General features: G+C 37.3%; 1 protein-coding gene across 1 annotated transcript in view; it reads right to left on the bottom strand.

Annotated features, from left to right (window-relative positions):
* The window catches only part of LOC140141885 (b(0,+)-type amino acid transporter 1-like), a 24,884-nt gene extending 9,333 nt beyond the window's left edge, over positions 1-15,551 (bottom strand). The window contains exons 1-7 of the mRNA XM_072163758.1: positions 15,408-15,551; positions 12,478-12,625; positions 11,773-12,021; positions 11,378-11,503; positions 10,349-10,454; positions 5,336-5,380; positions 4,959-5,082 (exon numbers count right to left, since the gene is read on the bottom strand). Of these exons, the coding sequence (XP_072019859.1) occupies positions 4,959-5,082; positions 5,336-5,380; positions 10,349-10,454; positions 11,378-11,503; positions 11,773-12,021; positions 12,478-12,625; positions 15,408-15,551 (942 nt within the window). The remainder of the gene's footprint in view (positions 1-4,958; positions 5,083-5,335; positions 5,381-10,348; positions 10,455-11,377; positions 11,504-11,772; positions 12,022-12,477; positions 12,626-15,407) is intronic.
* Between the last annotated feature and the right edge of the window lie 5,760 nt (positions 15,552-21,311).

Raw genomic sequence — 21,311 nt, 5'->3', positions numbered from 1 at the left:
TGAAGTCCATGATACTGCATTTTGTTGCCTTTATTTGTTACATAATTTCGAAACTGCCAATTAAGCCGAATAATTCGAAACTTTTACTGGCATTGTAGATATTACAAAACAAACAAAATACAAGAAAATCAATCTGGTGTCGTGTACAGCATCCCTTGCAAAGACTGTGACTCCCTATACATTGGCGAGTCTGGACGCAAGCTCGAAAAGAGGCTAACAGAACATAAATCCAAAGCGGCCAGTTCCAAGTCAGCGATCAAGGAACACGTCGACAGGAGCAAAGGACACCAGATTGACTGGGAGAACGTAAAAGTGTTAGAAAGGGAGTCCAAGGACTTCCCTCGCAGGGTCTTGGACGCAATCCATATCAGAACTAAAAGACCCAGACTGAACCGTGACAAAGGGTTGGACATCGACCCTGTCTGGGACAACCTCCTGACCCCCCGGAACCAAGGGGGCGGCACAACATCTTCAAGTTTGACGTCATCAACATCTGTGACGTCATCGGAGGTGTCCTAGTACTACATCACTAGCAACAACAATCTTCAGAGCAATGACATCCGCTGAAGACGCCGGTTGACCCGGTGAAAGCGCTCCGGTGAGTGTATCAAATTTGAGTAGCGTAGAAGTATAAATTTGCTTTCTATAAACAAAATACAGTTTTATGGACGCCGGCTTTTACTAGTGTTTGTGACTTTACCCTTTGAAATTCCTTGAAATCAGTCACAGCACACACCATCCTACGCCATACATAAATTCGCCTAGCCCGATTTCCCTAAAATGACATTTTCAAAAAAGAAAACTAGATTGGCAGATGTGGGCCTCGAACCCATGTCGCAGATTGCCGCTATCATGGCTTTCTTACTATTAATGTCAGTGTAGTACCAATGCGTTAGACCACTTGCCCACCGATTCTTAAGTTGATGCTATATATAACATCAACATACCGGGTATAGAATTAACAATATTATGACAGAAAACGTACCATATTTTAGGATTTTACCTGCTTGAAAACATTAATCTGTAAATATAGAGGTTATCCATGTTCTATAAGCTGCATATCCTATCAACGACTGCTATACCTTGTTGAGGACATTCTAAAGAAGTACCTGCATGTGCAACCATGACTGTTTCAAAATAGCCCGCCAAAGTCATGCAGGTAACTCCGAGGTCGTGCATTGAATTAGTTTGAATGAGGAATACTACGGGAACCAGTGCCTTTTGTTAGAAGTCACACATGAGTGAAGTGGATAACCTCTATAGACGAATCCAAATCCACGCATTCCTACACCTGACTAGCAGCCTTTAGTTGGGTAGCCGTCGGCTACAATACACCCAAAATGTAAAATGATTCGGCCTTGGCGGAAATTTTAAACTGCATTCCATCACCCGTGTTACACCTTCCCCGAAAACACAGGTAGACAAAAGAATGATTATACAACACAATACAATTCCCTTCGGCAAAACACACAGCTTCTACATGGTCTATTCGCTGTTGAAGTGCCATATAATAACCGGATTAACTACACGCAGTATCTATGCATACACCATATCAAACGCTATAAATGGATGTACTTGCGAACAAAAGGACTATGTATGAATAGATGCGACGGGATTACCTGTAGACTATGCCATAGTCGAATTTTATTAAAAAAATGTTATTATTAGTCATGATGAACCCATTTCGTTGAACTCAAAATTATACTGATGTTTATTAAAATTAAAGTATTCAATAGTAAAATGGTCATAATATGCGGAAATAAACACTACTTATGAATAATATATCATTTATCGATCATGAATATGCATGTTATCATGATCCGATTGAATCGTATCGTGTTTTGGGCGTTTACTACGTGTATATAGTGTCGCGAAAATCAGAAAAGTGGTGGCGTTTCGGAAGGATATTTTTCTCAGGGGGGAGAGGGGCAAGTAAATGAATACCATTTTAAAACGATCATTTACGGTGGAATTAACAATATTTTGTTGTGTCTTTTAATTATAAATTTATTAAAACATCAGGGAGAGTAAAAAATCAGACAGATTCACACATAATATTTGTTAAAAACGTATTTTATTTCACACATTGTACAAATATCACAAACAATACAAGAATGCCTACAGCTCTTGCATTAACCACAAGTACTAAAGCATGGTATAGTACAAGACGCGCTAGATGTTTGATGAGAGATTAACTTTCGCGTCAACACAAAAGCGCCGCAAATACCACAGAGAGTTGTGTACGGTGTAGTTAATGGTAATGGCGCGGGCCCGGAAGATTTAAACCATAGCGAGATATGGGCGACCAATCACAAAGGCAGATCCATTTAAAGATGCATTACATCATGGCCAATTTTAGTTAGGCCAGAAATTGGCCTAACTCTCCATAGAGTCCCGTGTTAAAAATCTTAACCGCAAGGCAAAGTCAGTAGTCCACTTGGGAAGCTAACAAACAGAGGGGGTGCGGTGACTGAAAAGATCAGATACAGATGTGAAAATCTATCAGTTGCACACAAATCAATATAAATCGGAGTTTTATGCTTAAATGTAATAGCCAGAGTATGCAAAATGGGCAAGTGGACTACGGAGAAGTCTAGATTACCTGCGGAATTATCTCTATTGTATATATTATTCTATTAACCAGCCTCGTCCTTGCATCTTCTCTAGGTGTTAGGCGGCTTTTATTTGCACAATTGGGCACTCAAAACACCAGGTTGGTGCTAGCGGCTACCCAAAGATGGCCGACCAAATCCTGACCATGACTTGGCTCGTTGGATTCGTCTATAGTGCTAGCTACTAGTATATTGTTGATAATTGTGTGTTTGTGCATACAGAAAAAACGAGGGGCTCTATACATAAACAAATCTATCGATTTTGACTTCGCTGCACGTAGTCATTGGTTTGCAAGGTGGGGAGCCTACCATTTTTCTTTTAAGACGCTCTGAGTTTTTGCAATTTATATAAAAATTTCGCACAGAACCCCAAAGTTATTTCATAAATAAAATATTAGATTACCATAAAAACGAATTGCGGGGTTCTATGTCATTTTTTACATAGATTTGTCATGATCTTTTCAGTCTTCATTTTTACTAAATTCAAAAAATACTTTGGCGTATAAAATTAAAATAGAATAGTCTGCCCTCTAAACCAGATCAATTGTACCGTGATTGGGCATCACGAAACGTTATGATATAGGCCTATAGTTAATATTCATATATTCTTTTATACATAGGATGCTTTAGTTTTTACATAAAAATATTTCATTGAAAACCCTCCCACTCGGCTATTTCAAAAATATGGTAATCAGGTGTCCTTAAAATACATCTTTATTCTAAAAACATTTTAGAAACAACTTCATTTTGGCGTATACTGCTGTGGTCACGGCAGTTGTTTTTAAATATCAATGGAGCCGCTTGGAGCGTAAGCCGCATATGTGACCGTTCACGGCGAATGAGCCGTAAATTCCTCCCCCGGTCAATTTTGTTTTATTTCGTGTTTAAAAAAATAAACATCATACACTTAAAAATGGTATATCATTTGACTTCAAACGATATCCAGAAGCGGGGTTATGGTTTGTTAAACTTTGCTCCTTCAACAAAATTATAGCTTTTACGTTTTTACATGTGTCTCTTTTTCCACATTGCTGGCAATAAATATCAAACAGTCATAATTGGCGATCATTTCGTATCATCCCCAAGTCAACGAGGTTTAAGAAAGTTCTCTCATTGTTAATTGTTGGTTATGCATACCTGTACAAAATACAATGCCTGGTAACACACCACTTGAACAGGATTTAGCAAAAGCAAACAAAGACCAGAGCTATTAAAAGTTCTATAGCCATCTAAGGTAGAAGCTTATTATCCACTTCAACAATAGGATTATTAATTAGTTTTTGACTATCAAAATGAGACAGATGTCGGGCCAGCTTAAGTTACCGATGAATACGACCCTCGTACACATTTTACACCGTAACTCAGAATACAATGTTGGTAATTTACGGCTCATTTGTGCTGCCGGGTCACATATGCAGTTGTTTTTAAATATCAATGGAGCCGCTTGGAGCGTAAGCCACATTTGCAAACGCGATCTGATAAGCTCCTCTGTTTAACTTCAATCAATGGGCATGCTGGGTCTGGTTGCCCGGCCTGCTTGGTTATTGATAACCTCTTAGGTCTCCGGCAATCACAACATTTTGCCTTATATGTTGGAAAAATAATTATCAAGCACAAATCACGTGAATTTTATTTTAAATTCATAAAAATGAATAAAAACAGCCGTCTCTTAACACGCGATATTCCAAATTCATCCCGGGCACTGAAATTGTCTGGTGCAATGGGCTATTCCAGAAAATAGGTGCACACCCCCTATAGAGGAGTAAATTTTCAATCAAAAAAATGTCCGGATTTCCAAGTCTGCTTTCTAAAAACGACTGGAATTCCAGTTGCCAATGTCACTTGAAAAAGCATGGAAATCCAATTAAATGAAGGAAAAATCACGGATTTCTGATTTTGAACTATTTTTCTGCCGGATTTTTTTACCTTTGGACACTTTAAAAGTCTGGATTTCCAACAATCATGATTGGACAAAAAGTCCGGATATCCGAACTCCTCTATAGGGGGTGTGCATCTATTTTCTGGAATAGCCCAATGACGTCCCAGTAATACAATGAAGGCTGGTGGCAATTGAGCACAATTACCATTACGTCATTGCACTAGACAATTTCGGGGCGGGAATTGTGAATATCGGGTGTTGAGAGCCGGCTGTTTTTATTCGTTTTTATGGTAAAAATGAGTTTGTTTTAAACAAAACCAACTAATTCGTGCTTGATAATTATTTTTCTAACATATAAGGCATACTGTTATGATTGCCGGTGACTTCCTTTAACGATTTCCGAGGATTTCCAACGTGGAATAAACGAATACGTATTGATCATATAATCATGACTATACCCAACTTACCACTGCAACTGCGTTAGACTGGAGCAATTCCGCTGGAGACATGACGGTAAAGTAAGCCAGGTTGGTAAGGATATAGATGATGGTAACGAATGGCACTCCCATTATTATGGCAAGAGGCAAATTTCTTTTAAAAAGGTAAATAGATGAATATCATTATTATCTGTCAGCTCGAATATCTGTTTTCAGATACTTATGTCAAGAAAAATATATTCTAAATTTATGCTTTGAATAGAATGTTGAAATTAGAAAGTGCTATCATCTTGTTCATGTTGTTGAGTTTTATATAGTTCTTGAACGTACGTCAACTAGAATGTTGCACATTAATGAAATGTCGATAAAAACTAAGGTTTCTGCGATGATATCTGATAAATTCTTACTTCATGGGATTTTTTAGTTCTTCAGTTACGAAGTTTAGTTGGTTCCTGAAAAAGGAGTACAAAACACAGTTTTGAGCTTTACAAAACAAAATGAGAACAGACAAAGTATAAGAAAAATCAAGTAGGTGAGAATGGTAAAGAATAATAAACATCCTTTGCAAGCTCCATATCCATTCTCTTTTTTCACCTTTGTTGTAGCGATAGATGTACCAAGTGCTAGTGGTTAGCCCAAAGCAGTGTATTAACATGAACAAAGACAAAAGAAGACCTTTTACATGAAGCTGTAATAAACATATCAAAAAAAGTAACTAACCCCCCTTAAATAATGGCCATCATTCAAAAACGGGCAATTGTATTGCAAATCTGTCAAATGTGTTGGAAGCAGAATTTATTTCTGCGCATTTTGACACCTCATTTGATACAATAGCCCAGAAAACAAAAAAACACCGGTCAATTTAATGTAGTGATGTCCAGATTTGAAAGTTGCACTTACAACAATACAAAAACACTCAGATATCATTACACACATTGTCATTTTCAGTTTTAAACTCATGTGATTTAATCAGTCTATAATATTGAATTGATTAATTCGAATTAAACAATTCATTGATGTTAGCACTGGGTAGTAGCCATTACTGCCAGTAGACAGGAAGTCTAGAAAGTTGACCTCAACGCTGTAGGGGGTCTTCCTGTACTTTTGAATGGGACAGCAGTAACCTTGGGCATGTTTTAGACCAACATTTTGGATTTGTCAGATTTTTTTCTAAGTTTGTGAGAGCATAACAAGACTATCCGTCGATGGATTTTTATTTCCGTCGGTAGATATTTTTACAATTAAGTTGTTCATAACATATTAAAAAGGCAGAGACCCGTGATGTATAATAAATTAGCTAGGTAAATTTTGAGTAACCTTGATGAAAATCATCAAAAAAGTGCCTATTCAATTGTGTGGGTACGGTCCATCACCTGTCACTTGGTAGTCTTGTAACATGTCTAATGGCGCTGCCCATGTCCACTCGATGAATTGTTTAATTCGAATTAATCAATTCGATATTATAGACTGTTAATGGTTTTTACAAATGTCTCCTAGTGTTGTTGTAATGTTTACTTTCAAATCAGTTAAAGCCATATTATAACATTTGCTGAGGAGAACGCCCTCAAAAAATTTTTAAATTCAGGTTTTTACACGATTGTAATGTACTTTAGTAAACAAAGATTCTCTGCAAAAATCAAGACTTTAGGTGCTGTAGTTTAGTCAAAATCCGAGATTTTGAATAAACCGCCTGAATCAGCGTTTTATTATTACGATAGAAATATTAGTCGAACGTGTATGCGATGTCAACACAGTACTACGTACACGGCGTGCGGGACGCTTAATTTCTTTCTGCAACCATAATGGGCCGCAATATATCACTAACCGCATAGTCCGAGGCAAGGTTCATTATTGTCAGGGTTAGGGTCTTATGGTTAGGGTTAGGGTACGGGTTAGGGGTTAGGGGTTAGGGTTAGGGTTTAGGGTTAGGGTTAGGGTTAGGGTTAGGGTTAGGGTTTAGGGTAAGGGTTAGGGTTAGGGTTAGGAATTAGGGTTAAGGTTAGGATTATATACGTATTTATGATATACTAGTAATAGTATATTGTGTGTATGCACTTTATTCCGTAATCAATAATAGTATCATAAACAAACACCTTTCTGGCACAACAAATCATAGCACAGTCGTGTAGGCATTAGACTATGGATACATAGATTTTGGGTTCGAACCCCCAGGTAAACCGTTGTAGAATTTTAATTCTATCGATTGCTTTTTCTTTTATTAAGTAAGAGGAAATAATAATGGTAATAAACTCGTGTTATATCTAGCCTCATAGGCCTATAATTACATGTATGTACTATGTGTTATCGCATTGCGGCCCATTATGGTTGCAGAAAGAAATAACGCGTGCGGGACGCGTAATTTCTTTCTGCAACCATAATGGGCCGCAATATATCACTAACCGCATAGTCCGAGGCAAGGTTCATTATTGTCAGGGTTAGGGTCTGAGGGTTAGGGTCTGAGGGTTAGGGTTAGGGGTTAGGGTTAGGGGTTAGGGTTAGGGGTTAGGGTTAGGGGTTAGGGTTAGGGTTTAGGGTTTAGGGTTAGGGTTAGGGGTTAGGGTAAGGGTTAGGATTAGGGTTAGGGTTAGGATTTTATTCGTATTTATTATACTAGTAATAGTATATTGTGTGTATGCAGTTTATTCCGTAATCAATAAGTATCATAAACAAACACCTTTCTGGCACAACGAATCATAGCACAGTCGTGTAGGCATTAGACTATGGATACAAAGGTTGTGGGTTCGAACCCCAGGTAAACCGTTATAGAATTTTAATTCTATCGATTTCTTTTTATTTTATTAAGTAAGAGGAAATAATAATGGTAATAAACTCGTGTTATATCTAGCCTCATAGGCCTATTAATTACATGTATGTACACTATGTACATTATGGTTGCAGAAAGAAATAACGCGTGCGGGACAAACACACACACGCCAGAGGGTCGTACCAAATTACAACCGCCGGAGTAACATGCATTGGCGCTAGTTGTAAATTCCTATTTTCTTTGCTTTACCTCACTTGTTCGGCTCAAAATTAAAAGGGGACATATCTGACAGTAAATGCTAATATTTTATTGAAAATGAATACTAAATCTATTTTTAAAGAAATGTTATAATATGGCTTTAATATCGGGTGTGGCTTCCTTCTGCCTGAATAACTGCCAAGCACCTCCGCCTCATACTGTTTACAAGACGTCTGATGCGTCCCTGGTCTATTGCTGCCCATTCCCGTTTTAGAATTTGTTCCAGTCCAATCAAAGTTGTTGTTGGCTTGATCCTCTTGTCTACTCGGTACTTTACATGTCCCCATAAATGCTCCAACCTTTTCAGGTCTGGAGATTTGGCCATAACATACGATTGATGCCTTCTGGTTCCAGAAACTGGTTGGTTATCCTAACCCTATGTGGAGTTGCATTATCGTCCATCAAGATGAAGTCTCTTGTAACCTTGGCATGTTCAAAAGGTGAGATGTTACGAAAATGACCAGCCTAACCTGATCTAACTTAACCGTTGAAATGACAACTTGGTGGGGCATTTAAAAATTAGGGATTAAGGCTACATGCTCTTTTTGGTTGCAATTTTTGGCGGGAAATAATCCCGCCAAAACATTAAAGTAATCTTTTCCCACAACTAAATATCATAGTCAGGAAATTAATGATGCATCTGGTAGCTTAGATCATAACTTTCATTATTCTTAGTTGCAATTATCCCAGATAATTCTTGATTTGTTTTTACAGAGTCTTGAATTGTCGATGTTTTTGATCAAAAAACATCACTCGGTGTATTTTGAAACTCGAGGCATTAACTCTTCTCAAATTAGCCCCAAATCATAATTTATTATATGCACGTGTAGCAAACACCAGTGGGAATAATTGGACGTTGTTTGCGGAGCCTAAATTTAGTTTGATTTTATTCACAATAATTCTAAGGTGAGAATTTTGACCTGACATTTCCTTTTTGGATTTCCAATTTAAATTAATTGATATGTGATATTTTGAATAAATAAAGAGTACGCTTACCTTTCTGCAACACTTCCCGGTATCATTGAGCATCTGCTGATAGCCAACATTTTAGCTGAAAACAGTCCCTTCCTATCATTTTTGAACAAAATATGGTTCAAAAGTACGTACACTGCGGTAATGAAGAGAGCTATTTACGGTGGGGTATCTATTGTAAGCTATTAGGGTAGGCCTATAGTATATCTTCCCGCAAGTGACAAGATGTGTCAAGCAGGTGTATACATAAGGGCGGTATATTCAAACGGTATTGTCTGGATCATTGAGTATCGATTGCGCACGTATACACGGATGTGTGTGGTCCTCCCCAGGTTTTGACATGAATTACAAATGACGTCGTGAATGACCCAGCGTTTTCATTTTATTATTACAAAATTAATCGTCATTTATCACGAGTCCTAAGAGTCGTACCAGTTCAATTCATCAAAATTAATTTGTATTAAATGAAAAACAAACAGACAAGTAGAGTCATATGTCTTTCTATGACTGTATTCCTACCAAAATCTGATTTTCAATACACTAGAAACGTGTTGATATGTATATCTTTGAAAATCGCCGAATGTTAAGCACAGTCACCGTGGCACAATAGGTATCTTTAGCATTCATAGTGCCTTGGCAGTGATTCGAATCCTGGTGAAAATTTTAGTATTTTTTATTCTTTTTACTAATGCGCTGTGCCGTTTTTCAAACACGCCCCTGAATGAAATTGATGGGCAAGTACCCTTAAGTGAATATTAACCAACGATAAGAATGACAACTGATATTGATTTTCCCGACATTTTGACCCCGAAATGCATGAAACAAAACGAACATTCCCATGAGCGCCGAGCAGATTTCTTTCCATTATACTGAATACAGAATAGAATTTACTGCAATTTTCATATCTTGGGTTACATTGATTTAAATGTACGCTGCGGCGTCAATATTCAGACAATTGCTACAAATGAGATGTCAAAATGCGCAGAAATAAATTCTGCTTCCAACGCATTTTACAGATTTGTAATACAATCACCCGTTTTTCAATAATGGCCATTATTTAAGGGGGGTTAGTTACTTTTTTTGAGATGTTTATCTCTGTTTGAAGCTTTCAATTTATTTCGTGCGTCATGTCCCGTATAATTTTGACCTGGAACATTGACCACAGGTCACGTAAAACGTTTTTCTTGTCGATTGCCGGGGTCGATTGGTGGTGCAAGTATCGCCATTTTCGAGAGTCGAACTAGAAAATCTTTCTAATGATGTAATTCTATATACGTACTTATCATTTATTAGCTACTCTAATAACATAACAGTCCTCGCGGAATCACTACACTGAAAATCCCTTTGAATGAATTCAAAAGCATTCTACTATTTTCAACAAAATTATCTGGCGTTTTCGTTAGAAATCGTAATCTCTCCATCTTACCAACCGTCGTATGCCCATAAACCTTGGTAGAAAGCTATTGCATAGGCTAAAATATTGGTGGTTGAGCCCTCAAAGGAGACTCTGGGGTCTATATATTCTGTGTTTCCTGTGTGAATCAAACAGATAGAATTGACCAATGATCATTAGAGAGTTCACGAAATGCAGTACTGAAAAAAAAAAAAACCCTGTTGAGAATGTCATTACCTTCCGGTCCGAGATAATTCACGTTTATTTAAATCAAGCGCTTAAAATAGAGTATTTTGTTTTTGAGCATGTCGATACCCCACTCGAAAGAACAAAAGGGGAAATATTGCTGCAGTCGCTTACACAATTCTTTCATTTGATCGCCTATTGATACTCATGTCCCGAGTTTAAGTGTCAAGACGCCGTTGGTGCAGCAACGAAAGTGAAAGCAAGAAACCAATCGATATGCGGGAAGTTTACGTAGAAGTCACAGTTATTTGCAAACTTCATTTCGCAAACTCTCTATTCTATTAGCTCAGTGAGATACATAAGTCGAGAATTAATTGAGCGTTTGCGATCTCTTATACACCAGCAATAGCATCTACACTCAACTATGTCCGGTTTTTAATATAATTCGCAACATCTCAAATGTTTCGATCTCGAGAGGCCAACCTGGGTTCGATTGGTACGGAGAGTAGAGCGTGCGACAATGGCAATGGTGGGTTGGAAATGGAATGACTGATGAAGAAACTGAAAACACCAATTTATTGGAGGCAATTACTGAGGAACATTTAATTTCTTTTCTGTGTTGGTATACACATGTTACGATGGACGACATAATTATGATTCGTTGTCTTGCGTTATTATATGTCATGATGTATCGCTGCGGACAACGTAGCATTGTCGGCTCTCCACGCATTCGGTTTCCACTGAGAAGATTTACTTTGTTCTCCTGTTCGACCTCTACGAGTTGAGGAATAAAACTAATCGCAGAGGAGAACGGTAACAACGATTGTGATTGACGCAACAGAAAAAACGCAAGCCAATTCGATTTTACGTTCCTACCTTTCGCCATCTCGATGACCCCAGCAATTATGATGATAATTAGCGCCAGAATCTTGGCTACGGTGAAGAAATTTATCACTATTGAAGCTAATCGAGCACTGATGCAATTCAAAGACATTATCAAAACTATAAAAATAAACAAACATAAGAATAAAATAAACGAAACAAATAAGGGTTACAACTTTAATCTGCCTGAGCACGGCTATAGGGGGATATTCTGTCTTCTGGAGTATAGAATCATACCGTAAACAACGTTATTTATTCCGATTTAACTATGCCATGGTAATTTAGTGTTTGATGGAGGTCACCATTCTATGTAAATACATCCACAAAAAGATAGTACCATAGTAATGACAATTAAATAAACATATCACAAATGAAATAATACAGCATACTTATTCCACAGGCTGCCACAAATTTGACGGCCATTCGAGGTGGTTCACAATCAGTTCCCTCATAGAATGGCTGCACCGCGTAATCTGCGCATGCGAGTATAATGATAGCCAACGACGAGGGCTTTGTTACAGTTATTGCGGACCATGCATACATGTAGGCGACAGGACCACCAAATGCGGCGTGGAGGTAAGCGTACTGAGCACCAGATTTGGGGATTATAGTCCCTAGTTCTGCAAAACAGAGAGCACCTGTAAAAAAGAGCATCGAGAACACTTGAGCTTTTCTTCAAGCTTTTTGTACCGTTTAGAAATCATATAGGCCAAAAATGTTTTTGCAATCATCACCTCCACCGCCTCCACCTTCACCACCACTACTACTAAACCACCGCTGCCTCTACCACCATCATAGCCACCACCCTACCAATAAACAACAACAACCAACACCATCACCACTACCGTAACCACCACCACCAACAACAATAACGACAACCATCACCACCACCATCACCATCACCACCACCATCACCACCACCACCATAACTACCGCCGTTGCCGCCACCACAACCCGTCACCACCACCACAACCTATTATGCTAGGGGCACTATTTATAATTACGGAATGAGTATAACAATAGATTTGGCTATTTTATGCGATAAGAAATTAGAATGTAATATATTCAGGGATCCTGTGACTGTGTCCGCTTACCGAATGTTGCGACGACCCCACATAATGCCCAGACAACCAGGCTCATACCGACACTATTAGTTTGCCTTAGAATACCCTTAGGTGAAATAAAGATACCAGACCCTATCATGCAACCCACGATAAAAGCCGTCCCGCTCAGCAAGCCAACCTGTGAGTGAAAAAGAATTGCATAAAATTATGTGAAATTGCCACTGCATTTTCTTGATGTTCGTTAAAATGTTTAAACAATCCAAAGTGCCTGTACTGCTCTTTTTGAATTACGGCAACAATGCAGTGAATAGCAAAACTTTCGAGACAGTTATTACGCAATAGCTTTAGTTCCCAATTCTTTCCCAGTCACTGAGATGACCACTTTACGAGTTTGTCATATAATAAATAAGTAAATAAAATAAATTTAGGATTTATATAGCGCCTTTTTCCAGCTAGATCTTGAAGGATTCAAAGCGCTGTAATTTCGCTACCATGGTGAATCATCACAATCAGATCGCATCATCTAGGCCAGTTGCAGCCAAACCTCAGGCGCAGACCTATCCGCACTTAGATTGTAACATCCACCAATTATATGTGCAGATGCAGCTCCCCAAATTCCATTGGGTGAAAGAAGTTTTTGATAACCAAACAACTACCCAGCAAACACAAAAACTTTTTTAAAACGTTTTAAATAAGTTATATTTTGGCTTTTGGTTTAGGTAAACACGTTTTAATAACATTAAAATGTCGGGTTATATAAAGGTCATGAAAACGTTTTAAAACGTTTTGTATGAAAACACACTACAACACTATTTCTAAAATGTTTTCAAAAATGTTATTGTAAACTATTTTTGCAAACATTGTTTGCCAAATATTTTGTCAACACTTTTAAAATAACATTATGTTAAAATATTTGCCCCCAGCAAACACAGAAATGCTTTTAAAATGTATTCTTCAAAACGTTTTAATAACATTTAAATGTCGGGTTATAAAAAGGTCATAAAAACGTATTTAAAACGTTATTGCAAATATTTTGGGCAAACATTTTTCGCAAAATATTTTTTCAACCCAAAAATAACATTTTGCTTAAAATGTTTTGTATCAGGTTTTCAAAAATGTTTTTGGAATGTTATTAAAACGTTTTTATACCCTTTATATAACCCGACATTTAAACGTTTTCTGTAAAACATTTTCTGTTTGCTGGGCAGTAGATTATCAAAAAATGTTTTTCATTGTTACAAAAACGTTTTACACCCTTAATATACCCTTTATATAACCCGACATTTAAACGTTTTCTGACAACATTTTATAACCCTTTGCGAATGATGTCGAAAACGTTTTGTGTTTGCTGGGTAATCACCGATTTTTTGATATATAACCAATATTGGAATCAGTTAATGACCTTATTCGGTACACTGCTTTCCAGTTAGTGACTTTCGTAATTGGTTGTCAAATGTTGACGGTTGGTGACATGTGTTATGCTGGAATATTTGTGGTCATTGTATGTTTGAGGAGTTTGTAGCGTAAAGGTAAATTAATACTCCATCGCTGAGCGATTGCGATTCACCAGTTTTGGAAAGCGATAGGTAATCGCTGAATTTTGCAATGCATTGCTCGTTGCTTTTGCGTTTATACTTACCACGGCGACGCAGACGACAATTAAAATATACAACAAGCCACAAAATAATTTTTTTAATAAATCCATTACTATCAATAATTATTGCTTTGATTGTGGTAGCTTTCAGCAACGTGTAGCATTAATAAGGGAAGGGAGAGTTTGCTGTCAGATATAATGAGTTTTAAAGGGCGTCTCCGGCAATCACAACATTATGCCTTATATAAGAAAAATAATTATCAAGCACGATTCCCGTGGTTTTATTTATAACAAACTCAGAGTGACCATAAAAACGAATAAAAATATTAAAAATTCCCGGGCGCTTAAATTGCCGAGTGCAATGACGTCCCAGTAATACAATGAAGGCTGACGACAATTGAGCACAAACAACCATTACGTCATTGCACTTAGACTATTTCGGTGCGGGAATTTTGAATATCGCGTGTTGAGAGCCGACTGTTTTTATTCGTTTTTATGGTCAATATGAGTTTGTTTTAAATAAAACCATGTGATTCGTGCTTGATAATTATTTTTCTAACATATAAGGTCATGTTTTGTATACTGGGCACCTAAAAAGGGTGGCTTTGTTGCATTCTTACTCATCAAGACGTGTTTACATGCATGTAGCTTGTTTATTTGATATTTATTATGAGCTTGTTTAGTACTATTTTTTTCCTTAGACATTGGTCTTTCAATTTCTGAAACAAAAATTTATGATTTTCATTTGTACTAATTACTGTAACTCGTTAAGTCTAATTAGTCAGGGGTGGCTCATGTGGTGGAGGATCATGTGGCGGAGGATCAAAATACACATGCTACGCAACTGGCGCCCAACATAAAAAACATGACCATATGGCATAATGTTATGATTGCCGGAGACTCCCTTTAAGAGATCACGTTAGTCGTTACTACATAATAGGGTCCAGTTAACCACAGCAAAGCGCTCGACTCCGGTATATAATAGTACGAGTTCGAGGCCCTGGCAGTGTCATGTTTTCGTAAAATTAAGCTAGCTTGAAATTCCCCTGGAGTTCCGTGAACTTTAATACTGCTAATTATCCCGGTCTACTCGGTGTGCTGATCCTGGCTGTGATGGTTATTCTATTATGTATGATGATTATGGTTATGCGACTATTGAGTTGCGGCCCATGGTTTATAAGATGTGTATTTGCCCAAAATGGTCACCATCTTTCTCTATTAAAACACAATGATCTTTATATGTACATGCGATATCTAAATCCGTGGCCTTTTTTTTTAAAACCTAAAATCATAATAAAGTACGTTATCAAATGAGTGAATGTTCTTAGATTAATTCCCAAACTCTGCAAAGTACATTAATTGTTACCTGTCGTTTTAATTTGACCGTCCCATTTTCTGCTGAAGCATCAACCTTGTTGTCCATTCCGACATCTCGCAGTGCTTTAGAATCATTTTTATACGTCTGGTTTGGTAAATCCTGATTTACACACCGTTTTTGTAAGGCATCCATTGTTGACGATAGACGGTAAATGGTACAATGAACCCAATTAATATGTTCCTGATTGTGTTTACAAGTTTTGTTCAAACAATTTTTATTGTCACTAAAGTACCATGGGCAAGTGTTCATTATGTATGCGGTACAAGCAGAGAGGTCAAAGCTCAAAATGAAGTTAAGGTGACACTGGGTCTGTATTGGGTTCAATTTTTCCATTGTTCAGAAACTATAAATCAAGAGATTTGAGTTAATTCGCTGCCGTAGTGCACGTTACAATATGACCGTTGCTAGGGCAACTGGATCACGCTTTCTTTGTTACGAACCACTGATCGAAATGATCACAACACAAAGCCTATGGCATATCAAAATTCGGAACAGGTGTATGAGCCCAGGCTTGGAGCAGTAACCAATGGTTACTAACGTGCACTACGACAGCGAATAATGCTAGATATTTAGCCTATATCCGTTATATATAGCAATAATCCTAAACATAATGTTAACCCTGACCTTATCCGTAACCCTAATCCTAGCATAAAATGCATGCCATATATCCATGAAACTTTAACCCTTTTTGAACTAATGACCCTATGAAAGAATCGGCTATTCCAATCAATTATTTCTGGGTCGGATAATCTAGCTCAGAGGATGTTTAAAGACATTCCCACAACCCAATGGGGTTTCTGACCTTGTATGTCTGGCTTTTGTACACATGTGGTACAGTTGATCATACCTTGCATTGGAATTGTGTGCAAATATCTGGTGTTTTCATCCTATAATTTAACATTCAAAACATCGAGACCAGTTTTAAAATTACCATTTTGTGTGTGTTGCAATGGGGACTTTGCCTTTAAAATTAGGTTATGTTGATCAAATTTCCCAATCATAGTGCATTGTAGGAATGCCTTTAAGCCTCCTCTGAATCTAGCTATACCACTGAAAGCGGACGATCTTCCGAATCAGAGGCATAAACAAGTATAAGCTTCCCTGCATATTTGCCAACCTGTCAGTTTGTTGTTGTTTCTGATTGGTGGTCGACCTGGTGGTCGTTTTTGCTAAAGTCATTTATGGATGGCTTGGTGTGGAAGCCGATGTTGAGGCATCTAGAAGATGTACCCAGCCCATTTCAAAAGTCTCCGGCAAATAACATCATCGATGTAGCTAGTGATGTTGAGACTCTGTCTGATGGAATGTTGCGGATTTTTGTCAAGGATGGTAACTACATACAAGCATTGCCCTAAGGTATCACATTTTAAGGACATCCAGTCTGTGGTGATCGGATTCAATTGGACAACCCCCAAGAATTTTAAGTGACCAGTAGACTTCGGGTATATATATAAATGCGCATTTATAAATGCGCACGTGACATCTACAAGTCGCCATACCGTGTTCAACGATGTAAGGTACCCGGATGTGCACAAATTCCACACGCAAAAGTATAGGCGAAAATGACAGGTTACAAGGAAAATTGGTTTTGCAAAATAGTGGCATTGATTGCAAAGGGCAAAATAATTTGACCCGAAACATAAACTCTTTATTTGGATTTTCCATTACGGAAAAAACAAATTTATGACGGAAAAGCTAGATATAGCTGATTTAAAAAGTTATATTTCATTATTTCCGTGCTAAATGGGCGTGGCAATTGGCCATATTGATGACGAAATGTGATTCTTACTGGCATTAAGGTCAGAACTGGGTAGCTGCCGATGATGTTATTTGATAATGTTTGCACGTAGGGAACTTAGGGGGCTGTCATTTTCTTCGGAAGGAAGGGGTCATGGATTTATTTATTTGGGAGTCAAGATAAGTATCCCCCCCCGTAGCGCCGCCAATGAACATAACTCTGACCCTAATTTTAACTCTAATTATACAGCATAACGTAAATTGAGGAAACTATAACTTTAGTCTTTTCGGTATAAACTAATAGGCTAGATGTCCCCGCCCGACCTCCTCAATTCTAATTTACTCATTCGCTCGCAAATGGACAAAAAACAAATTCAAAATGTGTTTTTAAGCACCTTTTGTGTCCCCATGCTAAATCGGTAATCTGTACACCCTTTGTCACCCTTTGACGTACAATTTAGAGTATAAACACGTAGATGACTGTACATGATCTAATCATCCCGGCTGGAAGATGTTGAGGAAGACTCGTATACTATACATCACGCTCATACGTTATATGACAATATGACGTACAATCACGTATGTGATGCATGGTTTGAGGTTTATTCAGCTAGTAAGTTAGATCTCGTCATACACATTATTGTCATGGTATATTGTAATTGTATACGTCAATTTTGTTCAGTTTGATTCAACCGGCTTATAAAGTTTTACTTTACACGGAAGGGAAAGTTAGCAAAAAACATTAATTTATGAGTGTAAAAGGGGAGGGGTGGTTTTGGGGGAAGGGGGGGACAAATAATATTTATAAAATTATAAGTAAGGCGAGAAGAGAGAAACCCTGTTCTATGGGCGAACGGACCTTTCAAGTAGGGTCGGTCGGTCGGTTGGTATTAAATTTTTTTTAAATAACCCAAAAAATCACAAAAATCTGTAAATAAATTTCAATTTGAGAAAATACAAAAAAAAATTGTCCTGAAATTTCCGAAATTTGGGGTCGGCATTCATTTGTACAGGAAAAATTTGTTTCCCAATTTGTTCAAAATAGAACAGGGTTTTCGTTTTTCGTCGCATAAATAAATAAATAAATAAATAATTTGATAATTATATAAATAGTTAAATATATAAATAGATAAATAGATAAATAAATAAAAATAAATTAATAAACATTAGTTATGTTTGTGCATGGGGGGTGCTGTGCAAATAATCATGATCCTTTGATATCCATGATTTATCCTTGCAAATTTATAGCATCGAACCTCCAGCCAATGTTCCTTGCCAGTGCTAGCCACGAAACAAGGTCACAACTGTAGCCACTCCTTCAATGGTCGCCATTTCAGTGATTGACAGTGATGTAATGCAAATATCCCAGCAAACACATAAACGTTTTAAAAACGTTTTAAATAAGTTATATTTTGGCTTTTGGTTTAGGTAAAAACGTTTTAATAACATTAAAATGTCGGGTTATATAAAGGTCATGATAACGTTTTAAAACGTTTTGTATAAAACACACTACAACAATATTTCTAAATGTTTTCAAAAATGTTATTGTAAACTATTTTTGCAAACATTTTTGCCAAATATTGTGTCAATATAAATAACATTATGTTAAAACATTTGAACACAGCAAACACAGAAATGTTCTTAAAATGTTTTTTCAAAACCTTTTAATAACATTTAAATGTCGGGTTATATAAAGGTCATGAAAACGTTTTTAAAACGTTATTGAAAATATTTTGGGCAAACATTTTTCGCAAAATATTTTTTCAACCCCAAAATAACATTATGTTTAGAATGTTTTGTATCAAGTTTTCAAGAATGTTTTTGGAATGTTATTAAAACGTTTTTATACCCTTTATATAACCCGACATTTAAACGTTTTCTGTAAAACATTTTTGTTTGCTGAGCAGTAGATTATCAAAAATGTTTTTTAAGGTTATGAAAACGTTTTATACTCTTAATATACCTTTTACATAACCCGACATTTAAACGTTTTCTAACAACCTTTTATAACCTTTTGCGAATGATGTCGAAAACGTTTTGTGTTTGCTGGGATGGCGCTGGCCATCTGGTCACGTGCGCATTTATAAAAGCGCATTTATATATACAACCGAAGTCTACTGGTGACTATGACATCAATTTGAAAATTCTCCCAGAAAATAAATGAATGTGACAGAATGGTATATTAATAGAGTGTGAGTTTTTGTGAGTATTAAAAGGTGAAAGAAATTTTCTAGGCTCTCTATGTGTTGGTCGTCGTGCTTCAAAACGAGGCACATTGTATAGCCAATAATGTGCTATTTTGATGCAGCAACGAAGGATATTTTGAGTACATGAAATTGCTCCTCCTCCACAAAGGATTTAAAAAAATTCTTCTGTCGACTTGCTGGAGTCTGGTTTATAAAACATCACATCTGTCAGTGCATAAAGAACCCTGTTTCCTGGAGAAAGAGAGTGATTGGCGAAATAAGCATTTTAGTTGGAGAAAGTGTCAACTGTGCAAGGATTTGAGTATTTGGAGAAAAGATACGTAAATGCAAGTCAGCCAGCTAGAGAATTGTAACGGAACATTGAAATCAACAAGATCAAGACAGCTGGTTAAGTACTGATTAGTTAAAAGTGTGATTATATTGTGTGCGCATTATTTGTTCATGAATCAATCACATTTTAAATTAAATTAAAGATTAAAATTTTGTTAACTTAATCAAACAGTGTATTATTGATGTGCATTCGTGTGGATTGGACAAAGGTTGTGGCTAGTAACACAAAAATAATTCATTAGTGGAGATTTTGCAGGTTCTCAACATCCATATCCATTAGTGTGGTCATCAGTTGTTAATGCAATGCACATGTCACCCATCTGCACACCAGAGCCTAGATTTTGGACGTCCTTCATGACTAACTCCAGATATAGATCGAAGAGGCATGGAGATCAGTGATCTTGTCATTTACCACGTTTGAACATTTGGTTTGCTCGTACATTCTAGCAATGAGATTCATCAGTTTGTTCGCTACTCCAACTGATCGCAGACATTTCCAAAGGGCCTCTTTCCATATGGTGTCAAATGCTGCTGTGAAGTCTAGAAAGTACCAGCGTATTAGTATGCGCTTTTCTTTGGCCTTTTCAAAAATTTGGTGGACTGTAAATACCGCATCTAAAGTGCCTCTGGAACTCCCGAACCCACATTGTACCTCTCTCAATTCAAACCCAGACATCTGTAACCCCTTGTGAACTACTGAATTTCTTACAGCATTTATCATTTGTTAAAATTACGGGATATAGTCATCCGAGTTTAATTACAAAGCTTTTCGCGCGAATTTGTTCCACATTTGCACTCTATTTCACCATTTTCGCTTCAATATGGCGAAATTTGTACTATAAACATATTCTGCCGCCAAAAAGGGCTGGTATCAATATACTTCAAGATTCTTTTGCCACACCACCCCATGTCAAAAAGAAATTTTCTCCACTGGCTTTTAAATATTATATAAGCTAAATATCTTCAATCATACCACCATTCTTACCATGTATACTATACATTGTATAGTGATTAATATGTTTGGTAGCACGTTGCTTTCAATAATTTAGCAGAGCGTTGTCAAGACAAGCAAACTGAATGACAGATTTGGCAACATACTGCTTGTTGAAGGTAGCGCATTGAATTGAAAGCAGCACGTTTAGGGACCGTTCACGAACACTTGTAAGGGGGGGGGGCCTGATGCAAAGAGGAGCCCTGAAAAAGGGGGGGGGGGCCCTGAAAAAATGACCACAAATTTTCCTAGAAAAATTGAGTTTATATGCTTTTCTATGGGGTTGACCCATAATTTTCATGTCAAAAAAAAAGGGGGCTGGGCTGAAAATTTTTGACCCTTCTAAGGGGGGTCCTGAAAAAAATGACCACAAATTTTCCTAGAAAAATTGAGTTTATATGCTTTTCTATGGGGTTGACCCATAATTTTCATGTCAAAAAAAGGGGGGCTGGGCTGAAATTTTCGAGGTCTGTAAAGGGGGGGGGGCGAAAATTTTTCGCGATAAACTTTTTTTGCATCAGGCCCCCCCTTACAAGTGTTTGTGAACGGTCCCTTAATACCATGCACTGCAACTTCCATTCACAACACACCGTACCATGTGTATCCGAGCAAATCCATGACCCCGTT

Source organism: Amphiura filiformis, chromosome 2 (assembly GCF_039555335.1).
Source record: "Amphiura filiformis chromosome 2, Afil_fr2py, whole genome shotgun sequence".
NCBI classification, from domain to species: Eukaryota; Metazoa; Echinodermata; class Ophiuroidea; order Amphilepidida; family Amphiuridae; genus Amphiura; species Amphiura filiformis.
This window is presented reverse-complemented; position numbering and strand designations above follow the sequence as displayed.